Here is a 25,328-nt window from a genome sequence, read left to right as displayed (position 1 = left end):
AGATTCCATTACAAGCCCAGCGTGGGTACCACAAACCCACTTATACACTGGCTCCTACCGGCTTCCCCTGGGTGCCCAGTGAAGGGGGACAGTGGTGGGGACACATCATCAGGGACGTAGCTACAGTCTTCTAGGTTGGTTTTCTTCCACATCCCCAGGAATTATCTTGCTGCAATCCCTGTGTCCACAAGCAAACGTGACATGCCAGCTCCCATCAGCATTGTCCACCACGGACTATTGTCCACCCATGAAATTCCAACCCGCTGGCACTTAAGGATTCTGCAAACTCTGGTTCCCTGTGGCCACCAGTAGTTGTCTAGAGCTATCAACATACTACAGGGATGTTCTATTGTGATCCTGCCACTTCCTCTGTTCAAAAAGTGAGTAAGTTTGTTTTTACCACCGTGGGGCCCAGGTTCTTTGATGGGGTGTTTGCTGATTGCTTCCATTGTTGACTAGTTGTGTGACTTTGGGTAACCCTGTCTTTTGGTTCCTGATCAGATGGGGATAATAGTTTTTACCTCATAGGGTTGTTGGGAGCATTTAGTGAATTAATGCACGAAGCCTGCTTAGAACCATGCACCACACAGCGGGCTCTGTACAGGGCTTAGCTGTGGTCATGTTATTGATCGTGATGAGTGATGAGAGAGTCTGGTCAGGAGCACACTTCTCTCACCATGGTGGTCAGCCTGACCCCTTGAGCCAAGGGTTTTGATAGCGTTTCCCCACGCAAACTCTGAAAAGCTCTAGAGCATGAGCTAGGCTAAACCTTAGTGACAGCGACAGAAATACAGTGTTTTTATCCTGTTTTGACTGATAACACACTTCCACCTGGAATCAGTTCATATGATTTTCTTATTAATCTAAGACCCAGATATTCCAGGTTGAACAGAGAAGTTAAGTTCTATAAATCCTATTTCTAAAAGCTTAATCTTTTGCCACTTCCCTTGCTGCTTGCTCCTTGAGTAGCTTTGAGGCAATTTCCTGAGTATTTCTTGGTCAGGAAAGTGTAGAAGAACTGTAGTGTGTAGTGAGCTGGCCATATTGGCCTGCTATAAACTTCGATTAAATCCAGTCTGATCCAGACGATTGACCTTGGAGAGCTGAGCCTCTGATGAAAATAGGAGGCAGCTCTTCTCCACAGTGTGCAAGGCTGGCATTCTCCGGCAGACAATTAGACATCTGCTGGCTGGAGCTGGGGAGGGCGGGAAGAGAGTGGTATCAATGTGCTTATGTGGAATTTTATTTGGCTGGAAGGTGGGTGAGGAAACAGAAGATGTTTAGCCACTGGAATTGGGCAGAGGATTACAAACAAAATTTCTGCTGAAGCATGATGTAAGCAATTTCCTATGAGGAAGTAACTCTAACTCTAAAACACTGTTGGGGAAGGAGCGTGTAAGGTAAGCAAGCACAGCAGGCAACGTGTGAGTGACAAGGGTCTGAGAAGGGAACAGAAAGTTCCAATTTGAAACCGGCCAGGAATATCTGGAAGGCCTCATCACTCTCTCCCTCCAGCTAAACTTCTTTCTTTGTCTTCTCGACCTGATCTTACTTTATGTAAAACACTGCAGACAGTGTCCAGACAGACACTGTGTTCCTAGGATGAGGTGACACGACAGGAAACACACCCAAGGCCAAGCTCTCCTGGAGACCTAACCTTGGCCAAGTCATGTCCTCCTTTTGCCTCAGGGTGTGCTGGTCACCTAGAGACAGCTTATTCATTCCGCTGTGAAGACAATATTGCACGCCCAGGGTACACCGGGTCCGGAGGTGCCGAATCTAATCTACTCATGTTGCTTGCCCAACCTACATGCTTTGATTGCTTAGTAAATCATAAGAACCGATGAAACGTATACAGAAAAACACTCCATCATTATGTGGAGATGAGTCTGAAAACCTTTACAAATCTCTTAACTCTTTTCTAAGAAACAAGAAATGCAATTCTCCAATTTGTTAAAGTTGCCAAAATAGCTGTAGGCATCATAGGATCTATTTCTCATACTCATTGAAGATACGCATTGAAGGATCTAAAAATAGTGCCTTCAATATCTGCTTCACAGAGCAGCCTGTTGGTTCTCACCGGGTGCCTGAGAGAGTCCGGGCGAAGGTGAATACAGAGTCACAGGGCGCGTCCACTGTCCTGGACACTGTTGGGTGTCACCTTTCCCCTTCCAAATGGGGCTCAGATTTCTCTTTGGGTCTCCACCACTCCCCCACACAGCCCATGCACCTCAGAGAAATCTGACCCCAGCAGTAACCAACAGCTCCTCCACTCCTCTGGCCAGTCATGAAGTCAGAGATGGACATGTGCGCTGAGAGCCTGATGAGGCTGGATCTCAGGACTCGTGGAATCTGGGACAAGAGTGCTCTCCCTGCTTCGTGCACATGAACTAGAAGCTCCTGGCTGCCATCCTGCGACCACAGGGGATAAAGCCTGTACCGTGGGCAGCAGGGAGGAGAGGCAGAAAATGGGGTTTCTTGCTAACACTGATAGAGTTTGGGGCGCATAAAGCCCCTGTGTTTTTGAAGCCACTTGGAGTCAGGTTTTCTTTCCTGTTACTGCAGCCAAACGCATTTTACCCCATGCACCACTGAAATCTGCTCTTCTGGCCCCACCCTTGAACTGGTCACCTCGATAGTTAGGATCAGCGGCTCCAAGTCTTGGTAGACAATCTTCACTCGCTTCGCGGCTCGCTTTGCCTGAACCTCGGAATCCGCAATCACGGCGCAGACGAGCTGACCCACACAGGACACCTGTGACACAGCAAGACCTTGTTCTCAGGGGGGCGGGCACCAGGTCCTCTCCTTCCTCCCGCCGAGCACAGGGCTGGACGCGCAGTCAACGACCCTTCACACGGGCCTGTGCCTGCGGCGCCGAGGTTCACACAGGCCTCGGCAGGAGAGGGTGCTGACCCCAGGCACTGGGAGCTCACGTCTCTGCGGGGCAGCAGTGGCTGAGAGGGGCAGGAGTGATGCTGCCTGAAGCACAGCTGACTCAGGCTCCAGGCTGAGCAGACGGGACAGCTGAGGGCCACTGGCCCGGGACAGCCAATCCCTCGGCTTGACCTGGGACTGCCACTCCACGACCAGGGCCACTCTGAGCGGCAGCTTCTGCCCTCATGGACACAGAGGACCAGGAGGTCACAGCCCACCTCCTCAGAGAGGAGGGAGGGAGAGAGTGACAACCCAGCACTGCTGGTGAGCACCCCGTTGCCCCAGACTTTGCTGCAGCCCGTGCTGCTCAGAAGAGACAGGAGACAGCAGCAGCCAAGATGTGACCACACACACAGCATCCCCTGCAGCATGTCACCTGAGATGAGGGGGGTGCCACAGAGCTCACATGGGGACCAGGGCCGAAAGTTGATGGGAAAAAACAAAACGAAGGCTCTAGAAAGGGAAAACAGTCAGGCCTGGAAGAAGTCACCACGACTGTATAGTCTCTCTCCCACCTTATCCCATGATCACGATTCAAATTTCATCACTCATTTTTTAAATCTACTTTAGACTATCAGGTGTTTTCTACAATGAGTATATAATAGTTTTATTCTCTGAAAAAAATGGTAGTAAGAAAAGTTAAATCCAGCGCACACTCACAAGTGTGTTTGCTGGGTGTGGGTGTGTGGGAGCAGTGGGAGATAAATGAACAAGAACGGCAAAATGTCCATAATTGTTGAAGCCAGGAGATGGGTCTATGGAGATTCATTGTATTTTTCTTCTCTATCTTTGTGTATGCTTAAAATTTCTACAAGGAGAAGATTTTTAAAAAGCATAACGTTCTATAGACAAATGTTCAAAGGGAATTAAACTAACAAAGGCGATCATTCACAAGGGCTCTGTTCCTGCTCTCAGGGTTAGCCCCTGTGATCTGGCACACAGACAGGCCCTGAAATGCTCATAATCAACGTACCCACAGCTCAGAGAGAGGGTACTGTCGTGCGACCTGGAATGGTTTGCTTGTTTGGTTAACTGAATTCTCATTGTCTTCTGCCAGTGCCACACGGCCCTGCCTCGGGGGAGTTTCAACCTTGACTGCATCCTCTCTGTCTCAAACTTTCATTTCTATCAACTAAGTCTGCCAGCAAGAGCCAGAGGTAGGGACTGTTTCAAATGATAGCTCTTGTGGGCACACACTGAACTGAGAGGTCTGAGTTATGCAGAACACCTGCTGAACCGCCCTTGCCGCATTTTCTGATATCTTAAGACACAGTAGCCAAAGTCTCAGTTATGTGAAACTTCCAAATGGCAAGAATGCTATCATTGTTCCTTTCTCATTTACCCTGCAACCCTGCGACACGGGAAGCAGTGTGTTCCCGTGTTCCCGTCATCAGTATGTTACTGATGAATCAGACACGGGCCCGCACTCAAGGAAGCTGACAAGGTAGGGGAAACATATAAGACACAGGAATAAACATGTAGCTTCACACAGGTAGAAAGTGCATTAAAGGTCCACTTTGCCTTCCCCTTTAGACTTTAAGCTCTGTGAGGGCGAGGACCACATGGGTCTCGTTCAGCTACAGTGACCAGCCATAGTAGGTGCTCACTTTAACAATGCCTTAAATACACGGCCCTATGGATGAAAGTGTCAGGGTGTACAGAGAGGCAGGGAGAATTCTGGGGTTAAAGGAAAGGCTTCCTGTGGAGATGCCACTTGACTTTGGACCTGGGACTTGGACACACTGAGACTGGGGCAACGGTGAGAGATTCTCAGGGCAGAGATTAGCAAATAAAAGTTACCGTTATTCTCTCCTCACTTATCCTTTCATCCTTGTTAGCAGCACACTATCTTACTGCCAGAAAATATAAAACATCAAAGTGTCTGTTATATAAGTAGTCAACTTCTTAGGTGGAAAATGAATATCTTTGTATTCATTCAACATTAGAATATAGTGTTTTATGATAAGCACTCAAAGAATACTGGAATCCTTGATGATGTGCCAAATGCGATGCTATCTTTAAGAAAATATGAAGTGCCTTTAACGGAGGAGGTTATTTTTAAAACAGAAAGCAAAAATGCAGTACCTCCCCTGTCTCCAGAAGTTTCTCAGGTTCGGTTAAAAGGCAGAAGGAGTTTACGCCGCGAAGATGTTCCTCAGTCACGATGTCCACCACGCCCGGCAGGCTGAGCGCTTCTGACAGATCAAGAGACCTAGAGGAGAACACAGAGCAGGGCTCCTCAGAGCAGCCCCGCAGCCGAAGACCCCGGAGCACGTGCTTCATTGGAGAATCAGACATGAGAGAGGTAAGATGCGTCTAAGAACCCTTCACGACAGTTTTCTGCCAGACAATTGGGAAAAATTCCTGAGACGATGAAGTTATCCAATGGAGGGACACATTGTAGCAAAGCCTACCTTTCGATCCCATTTCACCTCTAATCTGCATTGGATATCACAACAAACAGTTTATCCTCTTCAACTCATTACTCCTCACTAACGTGACTTAGACGAAAGGGCAATCATTAACGTCTATTGTAAGAACTGCATCACTTACACAATCTTAGCATGAGCTCTTGAACTTGTTACAAAAGTCAAGAAAAGTTCCCGGTCCACCGCCGGCATGTCGTCACAGTAGATGGCTTCACCCGTGGCATGGTTAATACCAGACAGATGCATGATGGGATGGCCAACTGGGTCTTGGGGAAGCTGCTTTGTGCCTACATTCTGTTTAATCAATAACCAACATATCATTTTTATAATCATTTTATGCACATCTCTCATAAGAAGGCAGCTATATAAAGTACATGCAAACCAGAACACTTTTGTGAATGAAAACAGTCACTATTAATAGTAACATCCAGACAATAAGCCTGTTCCAGTAATTCAGTAAGGAAACGGGGATGCATAGCCATGATGTTGTTCTCGTTTTTTTCTCACTTTTTTTGAATATAGACCACACACATCTCTAATGCCAATTCCATTAGTGTAAGTAAATGAATATAAATCTTTCTTCCTGATAACATAAGACTATGTCTTCTTGCTAATATTCATGTATTTCTTTAAATTTTAATATCAAGATTATTTTACTGTTTGTATCTAAGCATGGCACATATATTGTGCAGAAGAGCATGACGATATCACCACTATGTTTATAGAAATATTGAGGACAAGCCTTCAACCAGAAGAGACTTCTTTTTTCTATTTTAAGTGAAGAAGTCTAAGCAATAATTGGTAAAACTCATAACTTGGACAATCCTGGTAAGAAGGAAGCCAAAGGGAGATGCATTTTGAGTAATGATTCACTAATGTTACTCTTTCTTAGAGACCCACGGGGTAAAATGTGCGGCTACTGGTTCTGTAAAGACCTTAAATATGTTCCATTAACCAAAGCAGAAATTAAGAAACATAATGTCTCCCCCAGTATTACAAATGAGAGAGTTGTTAGCTTTCCTAGTTGGTTGGTTGTTGGGAGAAGAAGAATTGGAGGTATGAAGAAAGAAGGGGTAAGAGACACGATATAGGCCAAGCTCAAACACCAGGGTGAAGACTCTAGCTGCTAAGGGGCAGGTGATGGGAGTGTGGGAGGTGGGAATTCCAGGAAAATTGCCAGCCAAGCAGCCACGGGCTACTCTCTGCAAGGAGAGGGCAGCTCTGGGCCTGAGCTCTGTCCGAGGAGCTGCCTGCTAAGCAGTGCTGAGCAGCCCCATCCACGACTCACTGGCGCAGCACTGCGTTTGGTCCTAGGGCCGAGGCCAGACTCTCAGAGGCTTTCTCTGGAAGCCTTGGGGGTGAGGAGCACACAGTAGGTCAGCCAAGGTGAGGCCTGGAAAAAGCTGGGGAGGTCTCCCCTTCCCACCTCCTCGGCTGCCCCACCCTGCAGGTCACGGGTCCCCGAGCCCTGGAAGAGGCAGGGACTGGTTCTTTGAGGTGAGCCTCACAGCGCTGGGCTACATCACACAGCAGGAGGGAGGGCAGGACAAGTCATTACCAGAACACATACTGGTTAAAACCTTTACGGGGGAGGGAGAAGAAGCCATAGAATCTGACCTGCTTCCAACTCAGTATCACTATAAGGCACCTGAGGAAAAGGGCTAAATACTTTTGTATTTGGTTGCCAGCATGTGCAATTTGAGAAAGCCTATTCAGAACATACTGACGATAAATGTGACACTTGAGTCCACCTAAAGTGTGTGTCATTTCAATCACAGCTGCCGACTTTCCGGAGTCAAGGCTACCCCGGTCCGAGGAAAGTGCTCCGAGGCCCTTGCTCTGTGGAATCGAAGGGGAAGACCCTAACTGTCTGGGTCCCACGACCAACTAGCGAGTTTTCTTCTCATGCACGTGTTTTGCTTTCTTTTCCTTTCTGAACATTTGAATTTAATTTAGGAAGTACCATGAATGGAAGAGAGTCATCATGGTTATGATGGGGAACATTACTAAAGATAGCTGTGAGAACACACTTCTCTGATGCCCGCTGTTGCTCATGGGACCGAGAAGAGTTGGTCCTCACTCACTGCCAGCCCAGCTGAGGGACTCATAGAACCAACCTTCGGCTTGAGACAGATCAGAAGTCTCCAGGCAGGGGCCGGGCCTGGACCACAAGGAGGGAAAGGAGAGTGGCATGTGTGATTCGAACACATGTTCAGCATTTTTATGGGTTATTTGGAAAATGAAAAAAAACTATTGTTTTCATAATATAAATGACAAGAAGTATATGGAAATATCAGGCAAATTTTGACTGATGAGTATATGCAGAACGTACAGTCATTTCTAAAATTAACTTGGCATAAGACACGTGTAGGATGCTCTAAACTTACTCCTATTTCATATAAAATTTACTGTTTTACACTAAAGAATACACTTATTGATAACATTTCTTGTTTTGATGCCCATGTTTGTTTCATTTAAATGAGAACTTCAATTTTGCAATTACTATAATAGAATGCACAAAAAAGGAGTATTGGCTGAGTTTTTTTTGGTTGCTGTGTTCATCCTGACTTTATAAACAAAAAGCAGAAGATTACCAAGAAAAATAATTTAGAACCTGGCCCAGGCACCATTAAATAAAGGGAGATAGTGGCCATGAATGTAGGGAAATAGGGAAAATGAGAGAAAATTTTGCACATTGGGGTTCAGGTATGGACAAGGATTTGCAGCAGCCCAGCCCCACCAGCTCCACTGACACAGCTCATTGCTTTGTCCTCAAGACCAAGTGCCCCAGCAGGTCTCTTCTCCCTCTCCTTTGAGGAGCTGAGACGGTGATCAAAACAAAACAAATGTACGAGGCTCCATCAGTTATGGTTTCTCATATTCCCAATGGTAGGGATGGACTCTCTGCATAAAATACCCACAAAGCGCTGTGCTCTGATGCCTTTTTGGGCACTCAACTTGAACAACATTTGAATGAAAAATCACCTCTATCTTTTTTTAAAATCTAAGAGGCTTTTCCATCCTGAAGAGCAAAATTCCAGGTAATTCATAAGCTTAGATACTGAGGAAATATATGCGTAGGTTTCTATAAAGGCTCTGGAAGTTTCCTACAATGTAATACTTTTTACTGCAAATAATGAACCACATCATCGCATGGAAAAAAAGCCTCTTGACCCCTGCTGTGAGAGCCTGCCAAAAGATTGAAGAAAATACCAAAATATATCTTTGTTCTTTCTATTACCAAATACGAAGTTAATTATTTTAGTGGAAGATATGACTTTTTTTTTTGCAGTCAGTGTGACGAATCTACTGGAGAAAGGGTCTGTACTTGATTACTTGTTTCTGCTTGTTTGTGGCTAAAGATATGATGGAAGAAAGAATGTCGTCTCCTCAAATTGGTGATCTCTTGGAGCTGTGTCAAAATGCTTTCAAAGCAAGTGGACTTACTTGGGGAAAAATATGCTCATCATGAGTGTTGGAGTTGCTCTAGCAATGTGGATATTTGTGTGTGTGTGAAAAACCACAAGAAAAACAAAAGCGAAACTCATCCGTGTGAGAGATACACTGCTTCCAAAACTTTGACTTCAATCTATAATAACAGACTCCCTTTTAAGATGATCAACTATGTGAAGATTATCAGTTTTCTTTGGATGATGTGAATGCCCATTAATTTGTTCTTGTTCCTTTCTGAAGCTTACTCCATTGTCAAGGCCGGGTTAGGGGATTTATAAGCTGAAGGCCGCAGCTACTGTATTTTGCAGACCACCAGGGAAGACGGCAGCTGTTTTTAACTTTCAAAACGATCACTTTCAATGGACTTTGGCATATTTGAATTCTTGAACATACTGAACCTAAAACCTCAAGGGATAGACACCAACTTCAATGTTCATTACGACATACTGTAAGCTTTCATCACTAAATCCAACAGTAGAGTTCATGAACCGATGTTTTAAAAAGCCTCTTCATGTTCTAGACTTAATAAAACTCTCAAGGTAAAGGTTCTAGATAATAATTTTAAGAAAAAACACCTGGAGTCTTATCCAGTTTACCAACAGGATGACTTCAGGTGATCTTTTTGTGATGTTGTGGCAGAAAATTCCATTTGAAAGTTACGAGGATTTCTGTTCTCTCTAATACTCAGTTTTCATTAGGGGAGCTCGAAAACAACTCTTAGAACTTATCTTTGCTTCACCTCTAAAATGTAACTCACAGAAAAAATACTTGGAGAATAGGGACTGGGGGAGCAGAGTGTCTCCACACTCAAACAAAATAAACCAGCAGCTCGCTTAAAAAGCTTGACTGCATTTTCATCCCCCTCCAAGGGCTGTGTTTTCTGCCCCTCCGGAAATGAAATCAAAGCAGCCCCACGGCCCTGACACAGAAGTGACTTTGTGCTCCGACTTCTACGGTGCCAAGGGCAGAGGGCATGTGGCAAGCTAGCCAGCTCGTGCATGTCAGTGGTACAAGGCCACAGGACACAACACACGGCCTTCAAGATCAAAACAGACTTTTTAAAAAAATATACCATTGTTAGCTTTGTCTGTAGTCATAATTCTTCATTGATTTTGAAATGTTAATGAATGATGAGTTCATCAGAAGAGGAGCTCGCGTTTACCAAGCTTGAGAATCACTGAGAGAGAGGTGGGAGGTCCAGGTGGAGGAGCCACAGCCCAGGCCCCTTGAATTCAAAACACAGAAGCCACTCACCTGGAGCCTGAAGGTACCCCAGTCATGTCTGGAGTGCAGATCTTCTAACGCACTCTCGTACTTGTCTGCAAGGCCAGGATAGTGAACAGGGTCCTGAAAAGTAGAACCGTTGTAGGTATTTAAAATACGTCGGTACCAGAATGGTCTCGGAAGCGAGGCTGGCACGGTTCTGAGCAAGCAGCTCTACTCTGAAGTCTGACATTCAGTAAGATCTCGCCCAGTTCAGAACCCCGGAAGTGCAAGCAGCTCCCGCACCCACACACTCAGGAAGGTCCATACACACGGCCGCACACGATGAAGAGCCAAGTGAATACGTAGGTCACTGACTTCCAACATCTTTATGTTTCTTATGATTTTCTCACATGCTTTCCTAAACGATTCGAAGACTTACAAACCAATAACACAGGAAGATAGACGCTAAGGAAATAAAGTGGAAAGGAAGAGAATGGATAAACCAGAAAAAAGTCAGAGTCAAAACAGACCACTGTCAACGAGCACGAAACTCGGCTCTGCACCACCTGGCGAACCCCGGAGGAGGGACATGCAGGGGCTGCACCCCTCCCCAGCCCCACAGCAGGCGGCGTTCCGGGCCCAGGGGGACACTTCTCAGGGCTGAGGGCAATGAGTCATTTGGGTCCTTCCACAAGACCTTAACCAAGACACCTAATGGTTACTGTTTACATTTTAAAATTTTAATAGAAAATTAAAGCCAACGAGGTTATTATTTTTAATAACAGAGGAGTAGTGACTAGAGGAAGCTGAATTGAAGGTACAAGACGACAAGGTGGAAGCTTTAAGTGATATACACTTGATTCACCCAAGAAAGTGTATTAGTTTGCTACTAATTGGAGGAGTCTACGATTGGCTTTATTTTTCTCTTTTGATTACACGGTGACAATATGTCACTTATATATGATTTCAAGCCTCTATTCTCAAAGATTTGATGAAACCCTTCTGATCTTAGTTGTTCTCAGCTGTAATGAGAAGATACATTCAGAAGCAAGGATAAGAGAGAGCTTTGTGCCTCTTATTTGAACTGATCATACTGATTTCTATACACACGAGGAATGTTCTCAGCTTCTAGTCTACTTTGGTCGGCGGGTTGAAGGGTGGGATTAATGAGGCCAATATGGTTCAAGTTTCCTGTAGGTCTAGCAAATTTATGCAGAGAAAGTGTTTTAGTTGTGTCCTCCCTAGCCAACTATCTTGTAACTCTAGTCGTTTGTCATAAGGGAGACCAGAAAAAGGATGCCTGCATGATTACTATTATTATTATGACTACTAGGCGGTCTTCATCACGTTCCTCTGAAGCACTAGGGACCACAGGAAGCCCTTTTCCTACGATGTCCTGTTTCACAGTCACCTTGTGGAGGGGCTGCCGTCATCATCTTATGGGTGAGAGAAATGAAGAACGTCAAAGGCATGAAGGTGAAAACCTCCACAAGTGGAAGAAAGGCTTCACTGAGGGAAAATATATTCAAATCATGACAAGTTTTCTGCATACTATCTAGACACACAACAGGGAAGAAACAAAATAACTGAGTGGCGTTAAACAGAATCCTGCAATTCTGTGCTAGACTTGCAATTCTTCCCCAAACTCACACCCATCAGCAGACAGCCCGATGGAGCCCCGCGAGTCCACGGGTTTCTAATTCGGGTTGTCTTTTCTATTCCACAGCTACTGGGCAGGGGGCCGTTGCCTCCACTTGGGTATCACCAGAGTCCCCAGTACTGGGAAAGCTAATACACGGTCAGTTCCATTTACCATCGTCTTCAGAGTCTGTGACACCTTCAGGTAGAACTTGAAGAGGAAGCTGACGATGAGAGTCCTCTTGAACTCCACCTTTCCGCCCGGAGCCCCGGCTGGAAGGGAGACTTCATCCAGAAGCAGCCTGCAAGCTGCATCCAGCATCTCTTCATTCCAGGGCCTGCGGGAGTCAGAAGAGCAGACTCCTGGCTGACAGGACTCCCTGCCTCACAGGCTCAGCCAGCGTGTGAGACACAGAGCCACAGTTTAACGAAGGAAATAAGAATACAGGCTTCGCAGTCGGGCAACCCCGGCTCGAGTCACAGTCACCCTCTCAAGGCGTCGGGCCTGGGCCCGCCCACCACTTCCTCAGCTGCAAGGGAATAATAGGAGAACCCACCTCAGGAGGGGTCATGAGCAGGGAATGACAACCCGTCTTGAGGCCTTAGGCCAGGAGTAACTGACCCTGTATCACGAGAATGTTATTGTGTGCCAGGCTCTGTATTAGGCCTTATTTGTATCCATTCATTTAACCCTCTCAACTGCCCATGAGGTAGGGATGATTATCCCGCTTTGACGGATAAGGAATCTGAGGTACTGTAGGTCAAGCAAGCTGACTGAGATCACGTAAGTAATGGACATTGAACTGAGATTTGGATCCAGGCGTTTGGCTCATTCAAGTCCATGCTTTTAACCATTGCTCTCTATTACTTCTGAAATGGTAAATGATCCCCGGTAAATGCTCGAGAAATATAGGCTATTAATATCTATAGAAATAAAAAGTCAGGTAAGCAAATGCGCTTAGCCATTTATTATAAAAACAAACTCCCATAACCTATTTTTCATCATGGCAAATCATTCTCTCACGATAAAGAATGAAAATTTACTCATTTTGCTTACCGTGTCCATGTACTACTGGGAGATGGGCTCTTGCTCTCTCTTTCTCTTTCCCTCACTCTCTCTCTTTCACACACACACACACACACACACACACACACACATGCACACACACACAGACTATATGATGCCCACTTCAGAAATCACTAAAATCAAGACACATGGAAATAATCATGAAATCTGATGGGAACTCCACCATTAAATAAAGAAGTAGTAGGCACTTTTCTCTTGTAATTGCACGTCACCACAAAATGAGCTGCTCCGTTACTCGGAGTCTCAGGGCACGACGCCATACCTTCCGATGAGTTTCTGGCAGGAATTCTTTGCACAGACGGTGGTTGGACCCACGCCTCCGTATGCGATGGATAACTCCCTAATGACGCCATCTCCTTCTCCAAAAAAGACTCTCATTCCCGAATTGACTATCGCGAGCGCATTCTGCTGCCGCTGGGCTTGTCGGAAGGCTGACACAAATTCCCACTGAAAGCACAAGTCAAGTGGCACATGTAGAAACACAAGAGTGACAACTATGCACTGGGCAGTTTACGTGTGTGGCCTCACACGTCCTTGTCACACTCCCTGTTATGGGCTGAATTGTGCCCCCTCAATCATATGTTGAAGCCCTAACCCCTAGTACCTCAGAATGTGGCTGTATTTAGACACAGGGTCCTTAAAGAGGTAATTAAGTTAAAATGAAGTCATTAGGCTGAGGACTAATCCAACATGGTGGTATCCTCATAAGAAGAGGAAATTTGGACGCAGGCATGAACAGAGGGAGACTCTGTGAGGACACAGGGAGAAGATGGTCATCCATAAGCCAAGGAGAGAGGCCTCAGAGAACCCAACCCTGCCAACACCTTGATATCAGACTTCTAGCCTCTAGAATCATGAGAAAATAAACATCTGCTGTTTAAGCCCCCAGTCTCTGGTTCTATATTACAGCAGCCCTAGCAGACTAATGCCCCTCCGAGGCAGGCTGGATTATCCCCATGTCCCAGACGAGGACTCTACTGCTCGGAGGGATTCAGTAATTAGTTCAGCGTCACAGTGGATCTTGACACCAAGATTCAATCTTTAGTCTGACTCCAAGCCCTCTTTCTTTCCACGAAGTTCTATTGTAAATGTATTCTTTTAGCTTCTTTCAAACCCCAAGATACAGGTAGAAGTACATATTCTAATCTTATTTAGGAAAAGGCCTCATGTGACAAAGAATATTTAAGAATCTGTAAGAAAATAACTTTTGAGTTTGCGTTTGGGGTGGGGAGACAGAGAGAGCAGGGAGAGAGAGGGAGAGAGAGGAGATGGCAGAGATGAAGGTTGCCTGATTCCGGGAATGATACATAATACAAGTGAAAAGTGACTACACACAAGTCCTCGGAATCCCCCCGTAAACACTCAACGCCTACTCTTAACCCCCATGTGTTGGAATTAACAGCTGCAGGCTCACAGGTAAAACCAAAAAATCGAAAGGACACTCTCACCTTCCTCGAGTAGGGGATGTTCACCGAGACCAAGATTTCTTCAGGCTTAAGATCCGTACTGGGGCACTTTCTGAGAAACTGCTCATTTAAAGGAATCTGTCGTTCTCCTTCTGTGGAAAGAAATGACACCTTCCCTGGAATCCGTTCTATTAAACAAGCAAACTTCCAAAACTTTGGAAGTAGTTCTACCAAATAACTGAGGAACCTGACTGTTTAGGAAAGGGCCCACTCTTCCTATGCTCATGAATCTCTCACCTACGATGGCACCTTACACTGACTCCCCCAGTCGAGGTCCTACCTTTTTTTTTTTTGTCTTCTTTCCTTGATTTTAAAAAAAATAGCTAGCAGACTAGCCCAGAGGTCAGTAGAACAGGACCTGAGCAGTCCTCTTCCTGAACAGCACAATTCATTTTGAGCTTTACAATTAGAGAGTAGATATTAATATTCATTTTGATATTCTGATCTAGTCATCCAACAAACATTTATTGTTTATAATCAGGAACCCTACTAGGTACAGTAGTGGATAAATAAATTGCCTTTAATGAATTTTTATACTAGTGAGGAGCTGTCTCATTTGTTTATAATCTTTCCATCACCTAAATAATTTCTGTTCTTTAATCAATATATTGAGGGGAGCAACCATTTAAAGCAATAAAAAAATATGACATTGAGACAAAAGCTTTTGATGTTTATATTCACATCACAAGACCTATTCCTCATTATATGATTTCTTAGAGGGCTGTTACTTAAATTTATAAGTCTGAATGCAAACCTCCTTCTTTAAGAGAATTTTGTGGTTTAGATGATATGAAGAGGAGGTATTTAACAATGCAGGTAATAGAAAGCTAGTCCATGTTTTTAAATGAAAATAAAAACAGATGTAGAGAGGACCAATTGAGACTTCATAATAATTGTTAACCAAGTTGGAATAAGAGTAATAAATTAAACTCTAGATTTAGTTTCAAAAACAAAACTCAAGGAAATAAATATAGAATGAAGCCCAACCATTTTTCAACAGAGAAAGTCTGTAGGCTTCCATCAATGACCAATTAAGGATGAGCACACAGCATGATGTGGGTGCCACAACACTCCTGTACCACCTGGAGAGAGTCTTCAACAAAGGCCCCAGTGGTTCTCAGTAGCCTCTAGTTCTCTCCACTACTCAGATCACATTGGGACACGCACATCACAAGCACGGTCAATGTACGGCGACCAGGATGGGAAAGCGTCTAGCACCAGGCCTCAAAAAGAAGAGGATGAAGACATTGGGAGTGTGTGGAATTAGGACCAGGCTGACTAACGTTCCAGCATCCAGACAGGCAGAGAGAGTTATTGATATTACAAAGAATAGTCATTTTCAAAACTGGACCTCCTGCCTCCCCAGAGAGAAAAAGGGCTAGGAGGAGCAGGTTTAATAATCCCCAAGAAGGAGCTGTCACTCACCTTTTGACAGCAAGTTGAGGGTACAGTTGCCCACGGCCAGGAGGGGATTCAGATCTGAATCCAGATGCCTACTCACGATGTGGCCCCCTAAAGACTTTTTAAAATAATGAGTTATTTTCACAACAGTTGTGTAATTATAAAACAACAAGTGATCAAACAAGGATTAATCAAGGCTTTGTAGAACTATTTTTTTGCCTGTTCCAAAAGAATGAAAATGTCATGATTTGTCAGAGACAGTCACCCAAGGAATGCACACCAGAGTCTACTGTCACCAAATACATACAGCCATGTTCCTGATCTGGGATCCGGCCAGAGTTCCCAAATGATTCAAGAGAGCATGGTACGTCTGCGTCTTCTCCTCTGGAAGCTTCTGGATCACTTCAGCCAGGATGTCCTTCACCTGAGCCAGGCTGAGGCCAGCACCTAAGGTCAGCCCTGAAATGAATTCATGTGTAAATAATGCAAAGAGATCACTGCTGACCTGGAAATATCCATTAGAGCAAAGCCACAGACAGGGGATCTTTATGCTGGATACATGCTGCCCTGCTTATTGGTGGTGATGATGGTAACGGTGACGGTGGATGTGGTGATGGTGGAAGTGTTGTTGGTGATGGTGGTGGTGGTGATGGAAGAGGTGGTGGTGATGGTGGTGATGGTGATGGAAGTGATGGTGGTGATGGTGGTGATGGTGACGGAAGAGGTGGTGGTGATGGTGGTCGTGGTGATGGAAGTCATGGTAGTGGTGGTGATGGTGTTGATGGAGGTGGTGGTGGTGGTGGTGATGATAGAAGTGGTGGTGGTGATGGACATGGTGGTGATGCCGGTGATGGTGATGGTAGTGGTGGTGACAGTGATGGAGGTGATGGAGGCTAAGCTTTTTGAACACTCACTGTTCAAGCACTATGCTCAATGCTTCACAGAATCTCCTTGAAGCCTGACAAACGTTTGAGATAACAGTCCCATGTTGCTGATGAAGAAACTGAAATTCAGAACTGGACTAAGTTTTTACATAGTCAAGAATTAGACTCCAGAGCCAGACTCTACACCCACATTTATCTTACTTCTCATCATTGCCATTAAATCAATTTCCTTTGTGGGAATGGACAAGCCAGTCTGGAAACTGCTTAATACACAAACTTGCTTTGCTGACTACTGTGCTTCTGGACAACAAAGACTGTGTTCCACTCCTCTGTATCTTCTATCCAGCACTCAGCACAGTACCCTTCATTGACTAGTTGTTGCATTTCTCTGATAGGGCAGACATAAAAGAGTTCTTCAGTAAAAACCTGACTATTCAGACGATTAATATCTCATATAACTCTAGAGAATTCTCCCCTGAGCCTCCTCCAGAACGTTCTCATTCTTATAAGAAGACAATCTCTCTGTATATTACAGTTGGGAATAATTCTTCTTCTGCTTGTCTGCTGGGCAAAGGAAATAAACTGATTAATGCATTTTAACTAAGAAAACAAGAACTCACCATTATTTGCATAGTTTACAACACTCAGTTCTTCAATTCTATCAGGAGAAATTATAACTGGGTGAAAGACACCTTTAAATTTCATGTCAGGCCCTAAAGGATTAGAAAAAAATAAAATTTGAAATTGTGATTAAAAGTGATATCTTTAAACATATAAAAATTATATATCTTTCTATTGGTCTGTTCATGGCCCAATCACACACACAGAGAATGGCCAAATGGACTTTCACTAACCTTAGGGGACTCTTTGGACTTGTCAGCTTTACAACTTGCCTGACAAGTCCAAGACAACTTGTGGCTTTCTCAAAATTCTCGTTGGAAAGACTCTAGAAGACTCCTCAAAGAAGTAGGCGTCAAACTGAGTTTACAATGAACACACAGAAAGACCCTATAACTGTAGCTTAGGAAAATTATATCATGCCTATCGAGACACCCCCACCAAGAGAGGAAACAAAGAGCAATTTCAAACATGAGCCCAGCTCCGTCTCCACACGGAAACCAGGACAGCTGTCACTGGAACTGCTGTTTCTGAGCCGTGATGGAGCAGCCTCCTGGGGTCACTCTGCACAGTGCTCTGATTAGGGGCAACAGGAATTCACTCATGTAATGGGAGCTGTGAAAGTCTCCTGAGCAATGTCAGTGTCTTGAGGAAGTCAAGTCTAAACGGTTGACAGTGCTATTTCTGACTGCTTTTCCTGGGAACATGCATATGTGAGGTTCTTTCCCCCAAAGGCCTTTTCCTCAGTTTTCTCATAAGAGGTCCCTGGGGTTCCACATACCCACAGAGGTGTTCCCCATGACAACAGGGGCCTGGGGATACTTGACTTTAGCTTCTAGAAGTTCCTTCAGGGTCACTGGAGAAATCCATGTCATTCTATCTCCACTAAAAACCCTGGTCATTTGTGGTTGTTTCTCAGCCATTATCTATGGAAAAAGCAAGAGGGATTCAAGATCATCTCGTGACAACATTGCCACCTGTTTCTGCTCTATCTTCGTGGGAACATAAAATGGAAATGGAGACCTTTTGAAAACAATAAAATAAAAGTGACAAAAGTAGAGCTTTTTGGAATCAGAGTTCAAATTCAAAGTACGACAACATTTGACTCCTTCTGGAGACTGTTCTCATGCATCTCCCTTTGGTGTTTTTATATCTCAAAGGAATTCATTTCAACGTTTAAAAATACCTTAACATGCTTAATTTTGTCAAATCATTCTGTGGAAGAATAAACTTCAGCAAAACTGGAAGTAGAAAACATGTCTATAGCTACAAATGTTGTGGTGTCATCATGACATTTTTTACAGATACTATCTGCTGATTCTTACAGTCAACTGTCCCTGCGTGGTGACTCCACCCTCATTCCCCCATCTCCACCTCGGTCCCATCCTCTAGAACTTGGGCCAAGGATGGCAGATGAATATTACCTACTTGCCCACCAGCTTTGGGAGGATCCATAAGTAAATACCCTTCCTGGCATTTCACCATGAGTTCCTCCAGGACGAGCTCAGCTTTCCTTACCATTAGCTCTGGAGGAAATATCAGTTCCTGAGTTGGGTCCAATGGCAGAAACTCCTCTTCTGGGAAGAGGTTTGGACTTGTCTTAAAAAGAGAAAGAACCAGAAGTTATTGTTATCAGGCAACTCTAACTACTTTAAATCCTTTGTGGAATGTCAGAAGAAGACAGACATACAGCAGACAGACAAAAAGGCAGCTGGCCAGCCACAACCCCTGGATTCTAGGTTAAGGGCTCTAACACAGACCTGGTCACTGGCAGCTCAGTGCCGACGTCAATGGGCCTCTACAGCCCTCAGTCCCCTGTACTCCTCTCTGCAGTCTGGGAAAGCAGAGGAGGCAGCAGCAGACACCACTGAGAACCAGAATGTTTCCCTCAACGGCCACCTCTCCTATCACGACTCCCTCTGCCTGCTCTTGCATTTCCCCACCATCTCCACTTTGCTTCTGGCCCTTGAAAAAAGACTTGAAAAGGGCTTTTTTTTAAACTAAGAGACAGGAAGGGATCAATGTGTTTTCTCTCCTATAGATAGCTGTACTCGACCTCGAACGAAGGATGAAGTTGTTAGGACAGATTTTCCTTTCATGGAGATGGGTGAGAATGGGAAGGGGACATGTTGGCGCACCTCACATTCGTCAACTTGGGCAGCCACTTTCTCTTCCTAGAAGTCAGCTGGTCTGTGCTCATGTCCTGAGAAAGCCTCATAAAAACCTTACACTTCACTGACCTCGTTCCCTTCGTCGAATCCTGGTACTCCATTTACTCCTTGATCCAAACAGCAGAGCCCATTTTCTTTACTCTGACAGCAGCCGGAAGTCTAGAGGGTAAAAAAACAAATAACCCAGAATTTATTGCTGATTCTACCAAGTATTTTTTCAGCTTTGTTGAGGTATAATTGACAAATAAAATTGTATAAAGTGTACAATGTGATTATTTGATATATGTATATTTTGTTAAATAATTACCACAATTATGTTAACACATCCATCACCTCACATAGTTACCATTTGTGTGGGTGTGTATGGTGAGAACACTTAAGGTCTATTCTCTTAGCAAATTTCAACTACACAACACAGTATTATTAACTACAGTCACCATCACCATGCTGTAAATTAGATCCCCAGAGCTTATTCATCTTATAACTTAAGGTTTGTACCCTTGGACCAGCATCTTCCCATCCCCCCCAGCCCCCGGCCCCTGGTAACTACCATTATACCCTCTGTTTTTGTGAGTTCAACTTTTTTTTTCTCTTTTACATTCCACATATAAGTGAGGTCATACAGTATTTGTCTTTCTCTATCTGGCTAATTTCACTTAGGATAATGTCCTCTAGGTTCATCCATGTTGTTGCAAATGGCAAGATTTCCTACTTTCTCAGGGCTGAATAATATACACACATAAATATATATATATAAGTATACATATATGTGTGTGTGTGTACACACATATATATATATGTGTACACACACACACACACACCTTTACCCATCCATCTCTTGATGGACACAAGTTATTTCCATATCTTGGCTATTGTGAATAATACTGCAATGAAGATGGCTCTTCGAGATCCTGATTTCATTTCTTTCTGATGTATACCCAGAAATGGGATTGCTGGATCCGAAGGTGGTTTTATTTTTGATTTTTTGAGGAACCTCCATACTGTTTTCCATAGAGGCTGTGCCAATTTACATTCCCAAGAACAGTGCACAAGTGTAACCTTTTCTCCATATCCTGGACAACACTTGTCTTTTTAATAGCCATTCCAACATACCTTATTCCAACAGGTATAAGGTGATATCTCATTGTGGTTTTGATTTGCATTTCCCTGATGATTAGTGACTTTGAGCACCTTTTCAGGTACCTGTTCAGCATTTATTTGTCGTCTTTGGAAAAATGTCTATTCAGATCTTTGCCCATTATTTTATTTATTTATTTGTGAGGAAGTCTGGCCCTGGGCTAAGATCCGTGCCCATGTTCCTCTACTTTATATGTGGGACGCCTGCCACAGCGTGGCTTGATAAGTGCTGCATAGGTCCGCCTCCATGATCCAAACCTATGAACCCCGGGCCGCTGAAGTGGAGCACGCAAACTTAACCACTACGCCATGGGGCTGGACCCTTTGTCCATTTTTTAATCAAGTTATTTGTTTTTGCTGTTGAGATGCATGAGTTCCTTATATAAATTGGATATTAGCCCCTTATTGGATTTGTGGTTTGCGAATATTTTCTCCTGTTCCGTAGGTTGCCTTTTCATTGTGCTGATGGCTTCTTTTGCTGAGCAGAAGCTCTTCAGTTTGATTTTGTCCCACTTGTTTATTTTTCCTTTTGTTGCTTGTGCTATTTGTGTCATATCCAAAAAAAATCATCATGAAGACTGATGTCAAGGAGTTCTTTCCCGTGCTTTGTTCTAGGAGTTTTAAGTCTTTAATCCATTTTGAGTTAATTTTTGTGAGTGGTGTGAGATGACAGCCTAATTGCATTCTTTTGCATGTGCACATTCAGTTTTCCCTAAACAATTTATTGAAAAGACTGTCCTTTCCCCACTGTGTGTTCTTGGCTCCTTTGTCAAATATTAGTTGACTGTATATGCCTGGGTTTATATCTGGGTTCTCTGTTCTGTTCCATTGGTCTATGGGTCTGTTTTTATGCCAGTGCCACACTGTTTTGATTAGTATAGCTTTGTAATATAGTTTCAAATCAGAAAGTGTGATGCCTCCAGCTTTGTTCTTCCTCAAGATTGCCCTGGCTATTCAGGGTCTTTTTGGTTCTATACGAATTTTAGGATTGTTTTTTCTATTTCTGTGAGAAATGCCAATGGAATTTTGTTAGGGATTGCATGAATCTGTAGACGACTTTGGGTAGTTTGGACAGTTTAACAATATTAATTCTTCTGATCCATGAACATGGGATATCTTTCCATTTATTTGTGTTTTCCTCAGTTTCTTTCATGAATGTCTTATAGTTTTCAGCGTACAGGTCTTTCACTCCTTGGTTAAGTTTATTCCTAAATATTTTATTGTTTTTGATGCTATTATAAATGGGATTGTTTTCTTAATTTCTCTTTCTAATAGTTTGTTGTTAGTGTATAGAGCACAACTGATTTTTGTATGTTGATTTTGTAACACGCAACTTTATTGAATTTGTTGATTAGTTCTAACAATTTTTTTGGTGGCGTCTTTAGGGTTTTCTATATATAAGATCATGTCATCTGCAAACAGAGACAATTTTACTTCATCTTTTCCAATTTGGACATCTTTTATTTCTGTTTCTTTCCTAATTACTTGACTAGGACTTCCAGTACCATGTTAAATAGAAATTGCAAGAATGAGTATCCTTGTCTTGTTCTTGATTTCGTTCACTGTATTCTTCAGTTCCAGAATTTCCATTTGGTTCTTTTTTTATGATTTCTATCTCTCTGTTAAACTTCTCATTTAGTTCATGAATTGTTTTCCTGATTTTGTGGAATTGTCTTTCTGTGTTTTCTTGTAGCTCGTGGTTAGTAGGATACATGTCCCTCTGATGTCCTCTGAGTGCCCAGTCAGCTCTTCTCCTAGTGCTTCCCTGCGCCCCAGTCGTGTTGCACTCCTCGGTGTTCTGAATGGGGTGAGAAAGAAGTGGGCCCTTTGGCAGTGCCTCACAGAGCCGGTGAAGCTGGGTGCTCACTCACACACTCTCACTTCTCTCATGGGAGAAATCGTGGGTGGAGAAGGTCTCTCTGGACACCGAGCTGTGCACCTTGGGTGGGTGCGGGGGGGAATGGCACAAGTAAAGTGAAACTGTTCCTCCTCCTCTCTGCAACGTGTATAATCTTGTATTTTTTCACTTCAGTGGCATGCTGGAACTTCTCTGTTGGACTCCTGGATTTCCATAAAGGCACTCTCATCTGTGGATGATTGCCAAAATTGGTGTTCTTTGGGGGGAAGATGGTAGAAAACTCCTATTTCACCATTTTGCCGATGTCACTCCTCCCTGGCCTAAGTCTTGATTCAAGGCTGGCACCGGCCCTCACCTACAGGAAGGCAGCTGGTCCAGCCTCAGGAGGGGGCTGGCCTTCTGGGGTGAGTTGCTGAGGCTGGAGAGGGAATGCTAACCCCAGGCAGGAAGCAGAGTCCCCTCTACTAAGTATTAAATTAAACGGGTGACTACCCATTGAAACAATACAGAATCAATACTGTTAAATGTTATGAAGAGAGCCATGGGTACTTAAACATAATGAAACTAACATCTAATAAAAAAATCTGAGCTTATGAGAAATTTTGAATAGCAGTGATTATTAAATAAGTTAAAATATGTAAAGATCTTATAACAAAGCCTGGCACATAGCAACAAATATTATCAATGGTTGATTGTTAATATGAATAACATTTAATATTTTATTAATAAATATTCCAAGTATTATTATCTCTAAGTTCTGACATGATGTACTGACATCACAGTTGAACTTCCAAAGTGTAATCTTATGTCCCTCATTTCAAGGTCAGTTGTTCATTTATTCATTCAACAAATACTGACTGAGTGGCTACTCAATCGGTGCATGGTGACCAGCCCTGGAGATGCACAGCCTCTGCTGTCCAGCAGCCCGCCGGCTGGTGAAGACATGGGGGAGCAAATGGGCAGTTACAGCACAGTGTGACCAGCGCTGTGACAGGGCACGCACAGAGGGCTGCACGAGCACCGGGGCACGCACCCGACCCGACAAACACATCGGGAACCACCTCTTGGAACAAGCCCATATCAAAGCGCTTAGGGGCTCATTATGTGCCTGCTGGGACTAGCCCGATGAGTGAGAGTAAGCGCCCTGCCCAAGATCAAATAACATTACAGACCTAGAGAGAAGCAGCAGCCCTGTACTAGTAGCAAAGGCTGCTCCCCTTATCACACCTGACGACCCCTACTGTTTGTTTCATTGGGGAAAATAGACTCAATAACGCGTTCCTGTCTACTTACCTTACAGAAAGTCTTGCACGTGTCAATTATGGGCCTGTATCCAGTGCAACGGCACAGGTTACCTGAAGGAGAAAACCCAGCTCTGTTACTTAAGTAACCTAGAAAGGCACAGCCTGCCAAATGCATGATGGAAACAAGGACCCCATCCTAGAAGGAAGCCCTGGTTGACATTTCAGCCCACCCAATCTACCAAGTCAGATTTTTCCATCAGCACCTTGGGATATGTGGTTGGGAGTCTTGAGGCAGATTTTAATAACTCAGCTATGTGTACTTTCTGTCTGTAAACAGTGAGGGTTAGGGTTCCTCCACTTGTGACAGGTGCTCAAAGATCCCAATGATTTTAAGCCCCAAACTCTTGGTCTACAGTCACATTTAAGAGCTAAGCTTCCGTCAATAGAAAGATCAAAGGCATTATATAGCAGCAAAGGTAATTACTAAACTTTGGAAGCAGCTGAGTACACAATTTATTTACACTAAATCATCAGGCCAGTACTTCTCTCATAGTCGTCCATATTCCTCATTCTCCCTCCCACCCCCAAATCTGGGGTCTAACTTAAAAACAAAGCCAGTGAAGCAAGTGCTCTGAGATTGAGTCCCAGGAAACTTCATTCTTTACAAACTCCCCATGCAAGTCTTAAGCACCATAAAACTTGAGAACCCCTTATCACTTGTTCACATCATAAACTGTCATGAGATCAAATACATAATAAAACTGAAAGGAAATCAGGCAGAGATTCACGTGCTGCGTCTCTCCTTTCGATTTCCATCTGCTCTGGTCTTCCCTGCAACACGTGCGGAGGACCTGTGCACATGGGCGTTAGCTCGTGTTCTCCAGCAGAGAAGTAAGGTCCTCAGGAGGCAGGAGACAAAGACAAACAGAGCCATGGAGAGTTTCACCAGAAATAGGATTTGGGAGGCTATTCTTTCTAAAAATTGTTTAGAATCTTGTTATTGAAGACCTCTCCCACCCACCCACACACTGAGCTCATGAACTGCATAAAATAGCTCTGGGCTGGATAAAGACAGTTCTTTACTATAAGTTTCGGCAGAGGATCTCACTCTCTTCGATTCTGTTTTGTATTCAAGAGTCTTCTCATATTTATTTATGTATTTATGTAGTGAGGAAGATCAGCCCTGTGCTAACATCTGCCAATCCTCCTCTTTTTTTGCTGAGGAAGACTGACCCTGGGTTAACATCCATGCCCACTTTCCTCTACTTTATATGGGATGCCGCCACAGCACGGCTTGCCAAGTGGTGCGTGGGTGTGCGCCCGGGGTCTGGGCCGGCGAACCCTGGGCCGCCGCAGCGGAGCACACGCACTTAACCGCTTGTGCCACCCGGCCAGCCCCAAGAGTCTTCTGATATTTAATATGGTTCTGAAAGTGTTGGGGAGTGGTGGGAGAGGGTGACATGTGGAGAAAGCTAGACTTTTTCCAAGGGTAAATGAATGAAATGGCTTTGTAATTATTATAAAAGTAAAAACAATAAAAAAGGGAGGAGACGCTTATAGATTAAGACAGACTTGAGAAATATATTACCCAAGTGCAATGTGTGGATCTTGTTTGAATTCTGATTTGAACAAACCAACTCCTCCACTTATCGTTGGTATAACTCTGAATAAATTACTCTCTCTAAACCTCAGTTTCTCCACCTATGAAATGGAGATAATAATAATGCCCATCTTATAAAGTTATTGTAAAGAGTAAATGAAATAATCTTTTTATAGCGGTTAACACAGTGTGGGGTACATGG

General features: G+C 44.0%; 1 protein-coding gene across 1 annotated transcript in view; it reads right to left on the bottom strand.

The window, feature by feature from the left end:
* Window positions 1-25,328, bottom strand: part of LOC131410966 (aldehyde oxidase 1) — a 73,509-nt gene that overhangs the window by 33,023 nt on the left and 15,158 nt on the right. The window contains exons 6-19 of the mRNA XM_058549550.1: window positions 23,576-23,637; window positions 19,357-19,446; window positions 18,635-18,715; window positions 17,898-18,042; window positions 17,119-17,211; window positions 15,922-16,073; window positions 15,639-15,732; window positions 14,196-14,305; window positions 13,010-13,194; window positions 11,836-11,998; window positions 10,071-10,163; window positions 5,488-5,657; window positions 5,020-5,146; window positions 2,632-2,754 (exon numbers count right to left, since the gene is read on the bottom strand). Of these exons, the coding sequence (XP_058405533.1) occupies window positions 2,632-2,754; window positions 5,020-5,146; window positions 5,488-5,657; window positions 10,071-10,163; window positions 11,836-11,998; window positions 13,010-13,194; window positions 14,196-14,305; window positions 15,639-15,732; window positions 15,922-16,073; window positions 17,119-17,211; window positions 17,898-18,042; window positions 18,635-18,715; window positions 19,357-19,446; window positions 23,576-23,637 (1,688 nt within the window). The remainder of the gene's footprint in view (window positions 1-2,631; window positions 2,755-5,019; window positions 5,147-5,487; window positions 5,658-10,070; window positions 10,164-11,835; window positions 11,999-13,009; window positions 13,195-14,195; window positions 14,306-15,638; window positions 15,733-15,921; window positions 16,074-17,118; window positions 17,212-17,897; window positions 18,043-18,634; window positions 18,716-19,356; window positions 19,447-23,575; window positions 23,638-25,328) is intronic.

The sequence above is a fragment of the Diceros bicornis genome, chromosome 10, assembly GCF_020826845.1.
Source record: "Diceros bicornis minor isolate mBicDic1 chromosome 10, mDicBic1.mat.cur, whole genome shotgun sequence".
Taxonomy (NCBI): domain Eukaryota; kingdom Metazoa; phylum Chordata; class Mammalia; order Perissodactyla; family Rhinocerotidae; genus Diceros; species Diceros bicornis.
The sequence above is the reverse complement of the archived record's forward strand: the minus strand, read 5'-3'. Positions and strand labels throughout refer to the sequence as shown.